General features: G+C 40.9%; 2 protein-coding genes across 2 annotated transcripts in view; one reads left to right on the forward strand and one right to left on the reverse strand.

Annotated features, from left to right (window-relative positions):
• EFEMP1 (EGF-like fibulin extracellular matrix protein 1) overlaps positions 1–12,166 on the reverse strand; it is a 58,579-nt gene extending 46,413 nt beyond the window's left edge. The window contains exons 1-4 of the mRNA XM_045788014.2: positions 12,006–12,166; positions 10,644–10,731; positions 6,224–6,272; positions 5,649–6,059 (exon numbers count right to left, since the gene is read on the reverse strand). Coding sequence (XP_045643970.1) covers positions 5,649–6,059; positions 6,224–6,272; positions 10,644–10,724 — 541 coding nt within the window. The 5' untranslated portion in view covers positions 10,725–10,731; positions 12,006–12,166. The remainder of the gene's footprint in view (positions 1–5,648; positions 6,060–6,223; positions 6,273–10,643; positions 10,732–12,005) is intronic.
• The window catches only part of CCDC85A (coiled-coil domain containing 85A), a 641,780-nt gene that overhangs the window by 211,327 nt on the left and 413,110 nt on the right, over positions 1–17,343 (forward strand). Inside the window, exons 7-10 of the mRNA XM_087863416.1 lie at positions 11,469–11,617; positions 14,182–14,215; positions 15,074–15,163; positions 15,414–15,540. The gene's annotated coding sequence lies outside the window, so the exon portion shown is untranslated. The remainder of the gene's footprint in view (positions 1–11,468; positions 11,618–14,181; positions 14,216–15,073; positions 15,164–15,413; positions 15,541–17,343) is intronic.

Below are 17,343 nucleotides of genomic sequence, written 5' to 3' on the forward strand. Positions count from 1 at the left end.
AGGACACTTCTTGAGTGTGCATGAGTCAGATACATATACATATTGTTCACAAATGTATATTAGAAATAAGTCTTTTTTTAAAGATTTATTTATTTATTTGAGAGAGAGCGAGACAGCATGTGTGTCTGAGGAAGGGGAGGAACTGAGGGAGAGGGAGAGAATCTTAAGCAGATACCCCACTGAGCTTGGAGCCCAAAGTGGGGCTTGATCTCATGACCCTGAGATCATGACCTCAGCTGAAACCAAGAGTCTGACACCTAACCGACTGAGCCATCCAGGCGCCTGTATTAGAAATGTCTTAAATTAACTAGGCATTCAAAGATTACAGTATTTGGAAAAGTAAATTATGAAACTGTGCTTGATTTTTTTGGGAGAAAATCAATTACTTCTATTGCACTGTATCAGCTTATATAAAAAGTAATTAAGTTATCCCTATAAACTCGACCCCCATTTATTTACATGGCTTTAAAGAATTTTTAGATACTCAAAGGCAATTAACAACTAAAACAACAAAAAGCAGTAAGCAGGCTAAATACCCATTTTCCTTTCTGCTTGAAGTATTCGTTTCTGTTAATATCATAATTTACTCAATTATAGTCTTCCTTTTGGAAAATATCTATTTTCTGAGATCAGAGTTCTTCACTGGGTTGTATAATTATATGTAACAAAAATTAGGCATTTCCTCATAAAACTAACCAAAGCAGTAAGAAACCCTAATGACATTAGTGAGGATCAAAAAAAAAAAAAAAAAAAAAAAAAAAAAAGGGTAGTGTTTGAAAGCTCTTTTGTTATAACAATGCCAGGTATGTTAAGCCACTTGATTACACTATAATTTACAAATCCTCTTTTGGATATGAGATCATTTAAGTTTCAAATGAAAGAGTCAAAAAAGACGTCCCTAGCATCTGAGAATCTGTACATGTTAGTTCAAGTTTCTCTTTTTAAAAGTAGATGTATAGATAATAACTTCTTTCCTTTTCAAAATAGTATTTTAGTTATCCTTATGTTTTTAAAGAAATGTGCAAAAGACAATAGGTGATCCCCAACAGTGTAGAGCTTTTTAAACCCTGAGTATAATTTTTACTTTTTTGTTCCTTTAGGCTTTATAAAAAGGCAGTTTTTCCTCTTTAGCTTTTTAGTTGCTCCTGAATCACAGACAATAGTGATAAAAATGAAATAATTTAAAATACAGCTAAAATTTTTTTAAAATTTGACAAACAAAACTTTATAGTTGAAGCATGATATTTAATTTGGCCGTGTGGTACATTTTTTCCCAGAAGAATGTGGAAAGATGAGCTACCTATGGTATGACATGTATCCAGATATGCAGATGCTAATGTCTAGGTATTCTGCACATGCAGAAAGTCTAGAACAATGTGGAAATCCACTTATTGACAAACTGGCAAGTGGGATCCTGACAACAGCAAAGAAAGGCTCTGTCCAGGTACTTAAAAATGAGTGAAGTTTGGTTTTTGAAAGTTCAAATCAAATTAAAAAAGCAATTTTACTGGACAAATAAGGCCCTAACCTGAAAAACTGGCTTTAACGTTGAGACTTTCTCACTCTTGGCTGTGAGGTGCAAGAGATTTGGTGAGTGGGGGGGTGTGCTAGGGTGATCAACCATCCCATTTGCTCAGGACCAAGGCATTTCCCGGAATGCGGGGTTTTCATTTATCAAACCAGGACAGTCTTGGGTAAACAGAGATAGTGGGAAACCCTACGTTGTGTTTTCACATCTCTCAGTTATACCTTATAGAATACAAGCCAGGTACTGCACTTGGCTTTGGCTCCATAATCAGCTTCATTAGGGCATTTGTATCAAGTTGATTTTTTGTTGTTGCAGTTTCTTTGGCAAGTTAGTAATGATACCTGTAAATCCTGACCGATTTTAGTAATGGCTTAATTATCAGCTATACAAAATACCTTATGTTTAATTTTTTGAAAGTTCAATTAAGTAAACAAATTCCTTCAAATTGGGCAATTGATGCTTTCTCTTACTTGCCAGTTCCCAAATCATATTTTTTTCTACAAGAATGAGGCCTTTAGAACATTATATATGATTTTAAAGAAATCTTTTCTTAACTTGAACTAGTGATTTTGAAAGCCATTGCCTTTGAGGAAGATACACAGAGACTATGCAATAAAGTCATAGAAAAATAAAGTGATCCATCAATGGGTTATAATATATTCCCCATTCATTCACCTCCTTTTTGGAACAGATGAATATCTGTTGTCTTTTACCTAGATGATAGCTTATAGAGAAACACTTTCTAAAACTTTATTTATATACGACTCCAGGTATGTGACAATAAAATGATATTCATGTAATTTCTATAGCTGCCAAGGTTGGTGCCTGTCATTTGCAATTCTCAGTGCAAATTGCTCCCCCAGCATCACCCATGGTTAGCAAAAATTGTCTGAAAAAACTTCCTCAGTGTGAATTGATATTTGGATGTAATCTTGCTTTTTAAACCTCTTGCTTTTGCACAAAGTTGAAAAATTCTGGACAAATACATGAAAAGGAGTAAAAAAAAAATCATGTTTTCACTGAATGTTAAAACACAGATAGTTGGTTAAAAATATATTTATAAAATAGGGGTGCCTGGGTGTCTCAGTCAGTTAAGAATCTGACTCTTGATTTCAGTTCAGGATGTGATCTCAAGGTTGTGAGATTGAGCCCCGAGTGGGGCTCCACGCTCAGGGGGAGTCTGCTTGATTCTCTCTGGCCTCCCCCCCCTTTATCTCTCTCTCTAAAAATAAATAAATAAAATCCTTAAAAATATATTTATAAAATAGAATACACATAAAATATCTACTGGCATTTAAATTATTAGGTGCCATCTGTAACTCGTAATAGTGTGTTCAAGGTACGATTGACTTTAACATTGAAGCACAGTACAGATTTCAGCGATTACATAAAAAAATGTCCTTAGCTTTAGGTTATGTAATGATAAACTGTACCTGTTGAAAAATATATGTGGAAAAAAGAAATAATTTTAATACAAATATGACTCAGCTGCAGGCATTCATTTATTCCAATCCAGCAACCATGGTAAATGTGTTTGGATTATGGGGCATAGTATGAAACATTTAAAAGGGAGTGGAGATCTTTATTAAAACAGAAGGCTCTTCAAACTCCACAATGATGTCAGAAATATAGGTCCTTGGAGCACACTATTGTTTTAAGCGGAGGTCCCCGCACTTTCACACTGGTTATAAAACATTATTTTGTGCTGCTGGCCTGGAATGAGAATGTCATACATCTGCAGGCAATTAGAAGAAGCTGGACCGCATGTTTGATTAGCTCAATAATAAACGGGCACAAGTGTGACTCCACTTATGTTAGTCAGATTCCCTAGACAGATTATCCTGTTGTTATCATATGAAATAACCCCCTTTTATCAACAATTAAGTAAATCCACATTTATGGGCACTTTGCAAAATTGTGAGGTGGGAAGAAATCCAACTTAAGCCTTAAGTCATCCAAAAAACTTTTAACCCTGCTTTCAATGACACAGACCCCAATCCCAAGTTTTAGAAATTGGTTATGTAGAAATATATACATAGAAATACCGTGTGTGCACACAATCAGTAAGTATGCTTTTAGCATCTATCATAAGCAAGGCATTTAATAGTTTTAGCTTATAACTAAAGAAAAAAATTCCCACAGAAGAATTACAAATGTTTTAATCTGTGAAAAGTAACTTTGTAAAGTAGTCTCAATCTTTTTAAGAAAAATAGGGTTTCATTTTTATTATTCACGTTTTATTATACAGTTTCTACTCTAACCAGTGAATGTCGTTAATCTTGAATATGCTCTATCCTAGAACTTCTTCATTCAGTTCTGGGCATTGTTCTTGAATTCAACCACAATAGTCAATGATAGACTATAAGCCACTTTGGGAAATGACCAATTCATTTATCTGGTTTTTTTTTCCTCCTAAGTACCATTAAAATATACATCTGAAGCATGAAAAATAATTCAGTACATAAAGGTCAATACTTTAAAAATTTTCAGCATAACTTTCCAGTTTCAGGAAAAATACCACCAAACCTTCCAATCCAACTATATATTTAAATAACATGATTAAAAGTTGCTGTCTCAAATAAAGTCAAGATACTTTTTATCAATATTCACTCAAATACATATACATAAAATAACCTCATGAGGCTATCTCCTTGACATAATCCTTAAATTAAATATCGGAATATCAAGCAGATGCTGAAACATTCATCATCATTATTGGAATTCTGACTCATGACAGTAACACGAAACAGATGCTAATATGATGCGCCCTCTTAAAAGTGACACCATCACGGCATGGGTTAGCTCTTGATGTGGGGTACTTAAAAATTTGAACACAAAATATAAAACAATAAAAGTCAGGGCATGATAGGTATCCTTCATTTATAAGCCATTTGAAATCTATCTCATACAGAAGATAAACCTCAACACTGGAGCATAAAGGGCAACATCTCAGGAAAACAGAAGATGCTTCTTTCACTTAAAGCAGCAGTTAGGTGATCCTGATTGAACCCCTCAGTGTTGAGGGAGGCAGGTGCTCTCTTCCTCACCCATGAACAGATAGAAAGTTAGAAACTTCTAGACCCTTTCCATTGGCCAATGTGTACCAGGCACCTGTGGTGTAACATGGGGTCTACTCCGTCAGCCCCTAGTGGTACAAAAGGAGTCTGGGGCTCCTATGGCCCATCTTACTAACAAGCTCCACACCAGGCAGTCTGAAAGGCTTTGCTAAGCAGGAAAAGGGAAACAAAATCTCTTAGCACTGTCAAGTTAGCTAATATCCTACACATCTTCGAAGCCCAAGATTCTTATCATTTTGCTAGCATGAGTCTACAGCTGTTTCTAGAATACACAGTGATGTGTACTCTTTGTGAAAATAAACAGAAAAACCCGAGCAGATGGTGCCACAGTGCAAGTGATAGAAGCGAAATGTACTCAGATGAGAACTTAAAAAGATAGAAATATGAGTGGGGGAGATTCCCTCAAAGGTAATGAGAAACAGAGTCCTCTTTCTTGATTCTTCAGTGAGAAAAATAAATTAGTAGCAAGTTCAATGAAAAGAAAGCCTGAGAACCCAAAGGAGGACATTTATGGAGTAGCCTGACAGCACAATTTCAAAGTCCAAATGAGTAACCTGACTGTTCCTTCTGACAGCTGTGACTGTGGCTCCGCCTGCCTGGGTTTGAAAGCTAGTTCTACTCTCACCACCTGGCTGACCCCTGGTTCCCAAACTTGGCTGCACGCTGGAACCATGTGGGGAGCTTTAAAAAATACCAATGCCGGGAACCCACCCCCAGAGACTGTTATTTAATTGGGCTGGGGTGTGGCTTGACTATGGAGAAGTTTTAAAAGCTCCCAAGTGACTGTAGATAGAGGCCACTATGGTTGAGAACCACTGATGACCTCTCTCTGATCCACAGCTTCCTCATTTGTAAAATGAGGACCGTAGAGGCAGCAACCACCTTTTAGGATTTTTGTGATGATTAAATGGTAATTCGGGCAAAGCACTCAGCACAATGTCTGGCGTGTGGGAAGCTGTCAGTAAACGTCAGCTGTTCTCCTCACCACGAGGAGCACTTGGACAGGAACATACATTCTCGTTAGCATAAGTTGTCAAGCTTACCTTGGCACACGTTATGCTCACTCTGTTCGTAGCCTGTTGCACACTGGATCCGGTGAGAAGGGTTGGAGGGGATGCGCTGAGGGTCAGCTGGGTTCCGCCGGATGACAAAGTTATTTCGGCTCGTCTGCATTTCCGGGCCTGCAACCGCAGCAGCACTGGCAACGAAGCCGCCCCCAGGCATCACTCCACTGGCGGCCATGCCACTGGCTGCCATGCCCCCAGCGCCTGCAGACGTGGCGGCTGCATTGGCCGCTGCACCCGCACCTTCCGAGGTGGGTGTTTCTTGCTGAGGTTGTTCATTATTGACAATAATCTGGGCTGTTTTAGGAAGGCAGAGGTATCCTCCGTAGTGGTTGACACATTTCATTCCACCTTTGCAAGCGTCTGGGACAATGTCACATTCATCAATATCTGTGGTCAGCAATAAAATAAATCAGGAATCTTCTCAAAGGGAACTCTGAACATGTAAATATATGCTCATGCCTTTTTGGTAGAATACAAACAGGATAGGAAGAGTGACATGAGATGGAGACAGAAAGCTATATTCAGAAGGGAAGTCTTTGAAGTTGGCTCACCTTTGCACTGCTGTCTTACAGGATCCCACTCATATCCATCTGTGCATTGCTGTGAAGAAAACATCAAAGATGGAGCCAGGAAACAGTTAATTGGTGTGTCCGCTTCCTAAGAAGTCACTCTAAAAGCTTCATTCCTATGGCAACAATCCTTGCTCTAGAGCCCTACATAGATGATGAGATGGGTAGTTTAACATTCCCTAGATTTTCTTTCTTTCTTCCTCCCTCCCTCCCTCCTCCCTCCCTCCCTCCCTTTCTTCCTCCCTTCCTTCCTTCCTTCCTTCCTTCCTTCCTTCCTTCCTTCCTTCCTTCCTTCCTTTCTCTCTCTCTCTCTCTCTCTCTCTTTCTTTCAACAAATCTGCACTGGACCATTTCAGGGCTCCTTCTCAATCACCAGCTGCCTCAACTCTTGTGTTGTATTTGTTATAGTTGCCCATCACCATCTTGGAATTCTTTTCTCTGTCTCAATACTGATCTTCTCTAATCTCTCTGAATGCCCGGTTTTGCTTTATTTGCCCTTCTTGCACATTATAAATTTTACCAAAAAAAAAAAAAAAAAAAAAAGGAAAAAGAAAATTCCACGAAATTCCTTTTTTCAGCCCTTGACTCTTCCCCTCCTCTTTCATTTCTCTTAGAGCATTCCAGCACCTGCCTTTCCTTATTCCTGTTCAGCTGGGTCCCAAGCCTCCCACTCACACCCTGGCCTGCCTCCTAGCTTCAATTCCTACCAGTTCTCTCTAGTTCACTCACTAAACAAACCATCTACTGAGTACCTTCTCCTGCTGGGCACCGTTCTAGTCCCTTGGCACGCAAAGGTCATGAAGATCTTGTCCTTGTCCTCAATTGGTTCACAGATCAGAAGAGACAGACAGTGCCACAGTGCAAGTGATAGAAGCGAAATGTACTCAGATGAGAACTTAAAAAGATAGAAATATGAGTGGGGGAGATTCCCTCAAAGGTAATGAGAAACAGAGTCCTCCTTCTTGATTCCTCAGTGAGAAAAATAAATTAGTAGCAAGTTGGAGCAAGATGTCAGGTGCTGTGACAGAAGCATGTATGTGGAAAGAGTGTCCAGGGCTGCATGTGGGCATGACAGTGTGGAAGAAACTTTATGGGGGAGGCCACAAATGAATTGGGCCTTACAGGCTCTTTCCAGGAAAATGTAGGAATTCTAGGATAAGGGCGACATGAGCAAAAGTGCAACATTGATAAAGAGAGAAGGAGCTGCAAGTAGTCTGAGTGGGAGGATGCAGTTAGAGGAACAGGCAGGAAGAGATTTCTACCTTGAAAGTCAGTGAATCTCAGGCTTTATGATCAAGCTTAAGAGTCACCCAGGGGGCTTGTTAAAATGCAGACCCAAAGGATCGGATTCTATAGGTCTGGGTAGGAGGCTTGGAATCTGAATTCCTAACAAGCATCCCAGGTGATTCTGACACAGGTTGCCTATAGGTTACTTCTTGAGAAACGCCACTGTAAGTGATAAGAGGCCCCTAAAGAATTTTATTTATTTATTCATTTTTCCCCCAAAAGTATTTTTAAGCTCAGGAAAATATTTGACCAGACGCAGATTTGAGGAAGATGCTTCAGGAAAGATTGAGCAAAAGTAGAGTGAACAAATAAATACACTTGAGTTCTTTTAATAGAGCTGAGAGTTGCTTATGCACACAACAGATGCTAGGCAAGTAAATAGCTGAATGGAGTCAGAGAGCTCAGTTAAATATTTTAGCGATATCTAAAACTTCACAGGGTGAAAACTAAACTCACTTTATCTCCTAAGCTAATTCTTTCTAGTTTCTCCAACCTGTCCAAGGCACTACCACCTTTCTTAGGACCTCGGATTATAACTGTAACATCCACATTGATTTTCCACTTATTTGTCTTCAAACTCTGCTGACTTTGTGTCCATTTCCATACTCACCACATTGGTGTAAGCCTTCCTGGCTTCATGAATAGGCAAGGCTGTTTGGCTGTCCATATCTCTGCATGCTGCTCACAGTCTCCATGACAATCTTTCTCACTCTCTTGATTATTTTACCCCTACATTTAAGAGCTCACAATGACTTGCAGACCTCTCAACTCCAACTTCTGCCATCTCCAGGTTCCCCCCACTACCTAGCTCCAACCCATCTAACCTTGTCATCTCCTCAACTTGTCTTGGTTGTTTTTACCTCTAGACTTTGATCATGTCACTTTCTCTGATTCAGGTGCCTCTTCAGCCTTTCTAGATTAATCTGACATCATTACTTCTTTCAAGATTCAGCACAGAACTTGACCTCTTCCAATATGCCAGTACTGACATTAATTACTTCCTTGCTTTTCTATCTCTTTAGCAACTTGTATAATCGGTATAATTATATTTGTTCTTGCTTAAGAACTTTGTAGTTCTCAACAGTATTTTCCCAGAGTAAATTCCCTTGGTGAAGGTCTGAATTTTCTTAAACAAATAACCTTAAATTCTTTTGCTGATGGTAAGAACTGCTTATGCACATGGTAGCTACTTGGCAAGTAAATGGCTCAATCAACCCTAACTTTAAAATGGGAGGGGGATATGAGGCTGTCTTGTGAATATGAGCTCAATATTCCAAAAAGTATCTTTCAAGCCAGGCACAATGACAGTTCACTGAATAATCTGTATGCTAACTAGAGAAGACATGCAGATTGTTTTAGGTATTTAGTTCCAGTATATTTAATATGGATCTACTATTAAATAGGCCTAGAATGAGTGTAGCTTCACCCCCAGCTGGCTGTGTAGCCTTCAGCAAGTTAGATACTCTCTCTGATCTTCAGTTCTACTATTAGTGAAAGGAAGATGATACCACCTACCTCAACCTTTGCTGTGAAATGAAAGGAGATAGTGTCCCCACAATGGGGTACTCACAAAATAGTTATATATTATTCTTTAACCATGAATTATCAGGCATACACAGTTCAAGAATGAATAGACCTAATTTTAGAACAAAAAGGATGTCATATATGGAAAATCTGCTATAATAATAAAGAACCCTAATTAGTGGTCTAGAACTCTAGTGTTTAATCCACAGGGGCCTTTCTCTGCTAAAGATGAATGTGATTGAGTTGATGAACCAAAGGGAAGGGGGTATAAGACAAGTAATTGTAAAAGGAATAAAGTATTTTATTGGATGAATATAAAAATGGGTAGTTAATATTTTAGCTCCCTAAGAAGGTAGTAAGTTTAGCCTGAAAAACAAAACATTCTCATTTGAAGATAAACAACACATGTATTCATTTCTTGTGCTTTATTTATCTTCAGCAGAGGAAGCAACTACATTTATCATTAAGTTAACAAAATATTTATGTGAAACCCTATTTGATTTATAGTTGATCTGAACAACAACAAGGAACATTTTCCAGATGAATACTAACATTCTGGGGATAATAGGATACCAAAAAGTGAGATAATGTTTATTATCAGTAATTGACATTAGCTCACTTTTAGGAGTTTTATTTTCAAAAATTTTTCACATTCTTTTGAGTAGGATTACTTCATTTTAAATTGGGAGCAAGTAGAAAAATATGTTTTTCATATTGTGATCCAGGACAAATGTCACTTGCCTCACGACACCGGTTAAAGACTAGAAAACACAAAACAAAAACAAACAAACAAAAAAAGAAAACAGAAAATGGAGGTGCAAACAAACTCACTGGAAGTGAAGTAAATACTGCCATCTGTTCTCACCCCTTTCATTCCTGATAGTGGGATGGGTCAGATGATGTTTTCAATCTTTTATTAAACATTGGTTATGTCCATGCAATCAACTAATTAATCAAATATTACTTGGAAATAATCAGATGCAATTAATTAGAAAATGCAAAACCAAATTTCGCACAATGCATTTTAAGACCACTTTAGCCGATATTGGATCCTGGTAGCACATAAATTCTACCTGAAGGGCATTTATATGAATTATCAGTTATATTATAAATGAACATATAGCCTTTATGAATTCAATAAAGGCCACTTACATGAGAACATAAGTCACATATACAAATGAGGTATGTGCTTTTGTGATGTTTGTTCTTATTTGACTTGTCTTGCTCTGCAAGTTTTGGTTTTACCTGCATGTATATAGGAATCCAAGCTTTCCAATTCCTTACCCTTATTAATTTATTGGATGTGTTGGAAACATATAGCTTACTTTGGTTTTTGTTTTAAAAGGGTCTCCTTTTTCAGTCTTGCAAAAATCATTATATTGTGGTCCCTATTTCAATCGGTGATCTACATGAACTTTGGAGGGACCATGGGCAATTTAAACAAATTAAATGTGAACTGTATTAAAGCGTTGTTTAATTTATTACCCTCCACAGCCTACAGCCCACATACACTGGCAAGAGTGGATAAAGTCTCCCTTGTGTCACAGAATCCCGCTGAACCGCACTTATCTCAAATTCCATCATCCCTTACCGTGTATGTGATGGTTTCTTCGGTGTCCTGTGATTTGACCAGTGCCAGAGTCAGCATAGTTAGGAAAAGGGCTTTCAACATCGTGAATCTCAAAGAAAACACAGGACAAACTGATGCTTAGTATCTGCTGCGGGGGAAATAAAACTTTAGCTGTGCAGTAATAAGCAAGGAAGGGCAGGAGGGAGAGGGCTAAGGTTCCATCATACCCAATTTCCAATCTACTTTCTCATTCCCCCTCCCCCTCCTCAACCTTCCCTGGGCCAAACGAGGCACCAAAGACTGTAAAAGGGCTGCAGAATTACATTTCACTTTACTCCATCCAGCTGCGCTGAACATATACAAAGGATATTCAGCGAGCATTTTATACTGCACCTACACAACGGGCTCCAGAAAGAGGGTGGAAGGGAAAGAATAGAGAGTAATTAATTTCAAAGGAGATGGTGCATTTGTGTGTGGGTGTGTGTGTGTATGAGAGAGACACACAAACACACACACATACACACACACACACAGAGAGAGAGAGAGAGAGAGAGAGAGAGAGAGAGAGAGGAGGTGGGGCAGCAAATCTCATATTCCTTGAACATTAAGGCTTTCCCTATATGCTCACCTCCAGCTAGTGAAGTTCCTCCCACAGCTCAGCAGAAATACCTGTGCACTAATATGAATTACCTTGGCCTCAAACTTTTTTTTTTTTAACAAAACACCAAAACAAAACTCAAAGAACAATTTCCCCCCCTAGTAGAATACCTGCCCTTCAGAGTTCCTTCTCATATCCCACAAAACAAACCCTCAAAGTGGTATTTCCATGCCTTTCTCTGCGCGCAGTTTCCTGTGGAGGAGGAGCCCAAACCGTCTGATTCCTTTGGTACCCGACACGCTACCTTCAGGATCGGGCTGCCTAGAGCCAGAACCGGGGGACCACACCGCAGCCCGAGGTACTAGTTTCCAGGCGTCCGGCCTGGCGCCCGGGGGAGGTAAGGTTCCCTCTCTTAACAGTAAACTAACAGGCTGCAGCCCCGGGAGCTGCTCTGCGCTCCCGCTTTTAACCAGCTCCTGTGGAATCCAGGTGCGGCTTAAATCTCTTACATTTAGCCCCCTAAAAGTTTCAAAACCTCGTTTATGGGCAAAGCCCAGTCGGCTGATTGTCGGCGCGCACACACTTGCCCATCCAAACAGATGTCACCCCGGTACTCGCACATGCTGACAGATAGCATTCCGAGACCGCACACCTCCACCTCCCTCTCCGCCTGAGAGATCCTGCACAGTCTGGGGCAGTTCTCGGGTACCCTGCACCCCTGAGGTTACCCCACTTACGTCCCTGCGCGCGGCCCGGCGGACACTGGGCGCGCCAGGGGCTCCTACCTGCGCGGCCGCGCTGCTCTCCGGGCCTGGGGAGCAAGGGGAGAGCGCAGGGGAGGGCAGCCCGGTGGGTCTGAACTGGCGAGGTCTGGCAGCGGCCGCGGCAGCAGGAGGAGGAGGAGGAGGAGAAAGGGAGGGAAAGGGGGAGGGCGAAGGGGGGCGGAGGAGAGAGCTGAGGGAGGCGCAAGGGCTGAGCCAGGAGCTGGAGGCCGGGCCGGAGAGCGCTCTGCGCAGCCGGGTGCGCGCCCCCTCCTCCCTGCGCCCTCTTGGCCGCGGCGCCTGCCCTCCTCTGCCAGCCCTTCACCCCAGTTCCCAGACACGCCGGAACCCCAGGCCAAAGATGGCATGCTTGGCATGTGAGGTCTTGGGTTTGAATCAGCCTTGGTGATGCTCCAGCCTTCCGGACAATATCTCCTGCCCCGTAGAGGGGAAACATCTCTCCGAGAGCTGCTCAGGGTCCTGAGAAATTGCTTAAACATTTTTTTCCAACAAGCGAATCCTAGGACAGTTAATTAACCCCATTCATTGAACTGGTTCGTTTTGCAGGTTCTTTCAGTTTGTTTGTTTGTTTGTTTATGTTTGCGTGGGGGAGGGTCTGCTTCCTCAAATGTAGAAAAAAGAGAATCCATTCGTTCAACAAATATTTTTGACCCACTGTGTGCCAGGATTGGCAATGGGCCAGGTATAGCTCATGCTAACAAAATTGTGAGGTCAGGTTTGTTTTTGGTCTCACAAACCTCCTCTGTTTATGGGCCCTTTTCTTACCTACTGTTTCTCTTCTCTCCACTGGTTCACTTGCAGGAGTCCCCAGTACTGGTCATTCAAAGTTGGGCATTTCATTTTCACCTATCATACTAATGGTGGAATTTCAGGAATCTGGAGAGCAAAAAAAAAAATTTTTTTCTGGCTTCTTTAATCATACCACACAGATTGCTGTTATCTCTGAAGGCTCCAACTCTACAGTCAGATTAATAGTTTGCTTCTAAGGCAGTCATGTCTTCTAAGAAGCAAACAGCCAAATACAACTTCATGAATGAGACAATGTACCAACTGAAGGTACTAAGGACTTTGACCCCAAGCAGGAGACAGGGTGGGAGAGAGAGGATCAGCTCCTTTCCTTTTCTGCTGGCCACCAAGGGAGAAGGTGGTAGACAGTGCAAGAGAGAGGCTGTTGGGTGGAGGCCTCTCTTCTTATCTCTGGGGTATGCAGCAGGTTGTCTAGACCTTGCCAGATTGGTTGCAAGCCACACAATATTGGGCAAGATCAAAGGAACTTCATGGCCCTGAACCTTACATAAGTATGTGGGATTTTGCTAATAGTATTGAAGATTTTTACTACCAAAATTCAAATAAGTTTGTTTTCCCAGTCATTAATGACCTCCAAACTTGGGAAAAAAAAAAAAAAAAGAGGAACTTTGCCTTTGTATAGTAAAAGATCTGTCCAGACATTTTCTCCTATTTTTTTTTTTTTAATTCTATCTTCAGCTCTCTCCCCAGAAAAAGTGGGTTGAAACTCCCAAATTTCTCTCTCCAGCCTGGAACTCTTCCTGCCTGAATAGCCAACTGCTGACATTGTTATCTTTATCTGTACATCTAATGGGCATTTCAAACTTAGCAGGTCTGCTGAGTCTCACCCTCTCTCCCAGTCTACTCTATCCACCTGCTTCACCATCTTGATTAATAGCAATTTCATCTTTCCAGTTTGCTCAGCTCCAAGATCATGAGTCATCCTTGATTTCTCTTTTCCTCACACACTTTGCATTCAATTCTTCAGAAAATTCTCTTGGCTCCATCTTCAAAATATATCCAGGAACAGACTACTCTTCGTCACTTCTTTCATTAACACCCTGGTCTGAGCAGCCAGCATCTTCCACCTGGATTATTACGATAGCCTCCTGCAGTTATTTTTCTCAGCAGAAGTTCACATAGATAAATCCTGGGTAGGTACTCTTTGTTGTCTGGCTTCCCTCACTTAGCACGCTTCTGAGATACATCCTTGTTGTTGGGTGCATTGGAAGTTCATTCCTTTTTATTGCTGAATAGTATTCCAATGTATGGCTATACCCTGACTTGTGTATATGTTCAACTGTTGATAAATATTTGGACTGTTTATGAATAAAGCTGTCATGGACGTTCATGTAGAAATTTTTGTGCGGATATATGTTTTCTTTTCTTTTAGGTAAATACTTGGAGAGGAACTGCTGGGTTATATGGTAAGGATATGTTTAATTTAATTTAATTTAATTTTATTTTATTTTTAAAGATTTTATCTATTTATTCGACAGAGATAGAGACAGCCAGCGAGAGAGGGAACACAAGCAGGGGGAGTGGGAGAGGAAGAAGCAGGCTCCCAGCAGAGGAGCCTGATGTGGGGCTCAATCCCATAACGCCGGGATCACGCCCTGAGCCACAGGCAGATGCTTAACCGCTGTGCCACCCAGGCGCCCCAGGATATGTTTAATTTTAAAAGCAAATGCCAAATTGTTTCCCAAAGGGACTGTACCATTTTACACTCCTACCAGTAATGTGTGAGATCCCATTTGCTCCACATCCTTGCCAATACCTGGTACTGTCAGTCATTTATAGTGTTAGCTGTTATGGGGGTATATAAGCGGCATCTCATTGGTGATCTCATTTCTAATGATGTTGAGCATTTTTTATTTCTTTCTTGTCCATCAATATATATTCTTTTGTGAAGATCCTATTAAAATCTTTTTTTTTTTAAGAGTGGGAGGGTGGGGAGCAGGGGAAGAAGGAGAGAGGGAAGCGTTGGGAGAGGGAGAGAGAGAATCTCAAGCAGACTCCATGCCCAGTGTGGAGCCTGACATGGGGCTCAATCTCATGACCCTGAGATCATGACTTGAGCCAAAATCAAGAGTCGGATACTTACCTGAATGAACCACTCAGGCACCCCCTATCCTTCCTATTTTTAATGATAGGATATCTCTATCTCTTCATTAGTTGAAAAATAGTGAAATTGGCAATGGCATTCTTGGGTTACTGATTCAGGAGTAGGCTATTGTCCCACTTCAAATTAACCAGAACTAAAAGGAAGTACTTCTTTTCCACAGTTCAGGGAAAGGCCTTCCAAGTTCACAGTGAAGGGGAACAATGGAGCCCTTTGCCTCAGTTGTCACTGGCAGCCATGTTACTGCCTGGAGGTAAGCCAGCCTCATCAAAAGGTGGTGCATGCTGTGGGTGGCCAACACGTGGATCAAACGTAGATCCTGGATAGATTGTTCATAGGGCTGACTGATCGTAGGACCCATGATACTTTTAGGGGTCCTCCACAATGTTTTATTTTCTTATAAAGTCAGAGGAAAAAATAAATATCATCCAGCCTGATTAAATGTCTTAATGCCATTGCAGTCATGAAATACTTTTTTTTTTTTTTTTTTTTTTTTTTTTTAGTGGAGGAAGGGGACCGTGAAGGCAAAAGTCCCCAGGGACCGTGAAAGTCATACTGTGGCCCTGATTGTTGTGCTTCCAAATCAGGCAAATGTGGACTCTGTCTACCTCTGCACTCCAGTTTTGTGAGGTAATATATTTTCTTATGATTCAAGCCAGTCTAAGTCAGGTGTTCAGTTACTTGAAGCAGAAAATGTACTCACTGCTAGCGTCCTACTCTGGAAGCTCTGGCCCTTGTGATGTGCTATATTTGCGTCCTGCACTCCAGAGTGGCAGGCTGTGAGTGTTTCTTGGGAGAGGCTGTTGGGAGAGATTCCCAGCCTTTCTGTCCTTGGGCAAGCTGAATGTTCCAGCCACTTCTGCTGGGAACAGCTTCTGAGTTCCTCCCCACCACCCCCTGGCATTGTGTGTGTGTGTGTGTGTGTGTGTGTGTGAGATTTTGAAAGATTTAAGACTTGAACTCTCCCTTTAATTCAAGAAGACGACTCTGGCTTCTCTCATGTGATTTAAAAAAGTAATCAGTGACTAACTTCTATAAGTGGGCCCTCTGCTTCCTAGTTTACCAACTATTACACTATATGTGTTACAAAGAAAAATTTATATTCTATTTTCTTTAATATTTCCCTTTTTAAAAATTCCCTGAAAATAATTAGAAGTCTCAAGGACCCACAGGCTCTTTAATTAACTGAGTCATGGAGTCAACAAATCCTGTGGTTAAAACCTGATTAAAAATATTCCCTGATGTGTGGACAATTGGAGAGTTAAATCTGTAAAAAAAAAATAAATAAAATGAATTAAACAAAAAGGTAGTAAAGATGAAACAATTACAAAGGGACTAACAGCAGGGTGATCAATTCACCCCAGTTTACCGAGGACTGTTCCAGTTTTTGCACTGACAGTTCTGTGTCTTGGGAAAGTCCCCAGTTCTAGACAAATTTAAAGGTTTGTGTAGTGGAAAGAAAATAGGACAAGTAGCCAGGAGTTCTTGCCTGGACTTTGCTATGCTCTAGCTGGGTAACCATGGCAGTCACTCAACTTCTTTGAATCAGTTCTGCACAAATGTTGACCAGGGTAACAACATTTATAACTGTAGTTATATTATAATTACTTGTATTTGTCACCTTGTTTTTGCTGGTTCCTCATCTATTCCCTCTTCTGCTGGTAATAATATCCTGATTTTCCTTTGGAAACCAACCCTTATAGTGATAGGCCATGACCAGGCCTGCCCATAGAATGCCACTAAGTATATATAAAGGGAAAACTCATAGGACCTAAAAATAAGGGGAAATGGCCCAGTGCAGTGCAAGAAGAATGTCAAAACCAGAACCTGGTTATTAGTCCCAGTGATGTGGCAGAATTACTGTCTTCTTAAGTTGTTTCCATGTACTGATAATAATGAGGATACAAAGAACACAGGGCCCATAATTCCATGCTCCTCTGACTGGAAGGAACCCATTCCACATGGGCTGTCAAGACTTTTAGCCTTTAGGCCTGCCTCTGTGAGCTATAAGGTAGGTGGAGAGCTGGGGCATACACCCTGAGCCCTTATTTCATTATATCCTTTGCTGGCTGATTCTTTCTGAATCCAGACACCATGGTTTGGTCCAGAGCATTTCCAATTCATATGATTTGCATGGAGCTTGTTTTTCCTCTGACTCTATGGGTGAGCACGTCACCCAGGTTCTACCAGTCATAGCACCAAATCTCCTATACCCACAGTAATTGGGTCAGAAATTATAAATACACCCCAAGATAACCCCCACTGAAGGGTCACTGTGGCATAAGACTAGGATTACAGAGAGTCTGGCTTCAAGTCCTGACTGCCACTCACTGGTTGTGTGAACCTGAAAAAGTTATTTAACCTCTCTGGGCCTCAGTTTCCTCTTAGGGAAAGTGGGGATAATGATATGTCCTATCTTGTAGAATTTTTATG

The sequence above is a fragment of the Ursus americanus genome, chromosome 7 (genome assembly GCF_024610735.1).
Source record: "Ursus americanus isolate L20-20 chromosome 7, mUrsAme1.1.p, whole genome shotgun sequence".
Classification (NCBI taxonomy): domain Eukaryota; kingdom Metazoa; phylum Chordata; class Mammalia; order Carnivora; family Ursidae; genus Ursus; species Ursus americanus.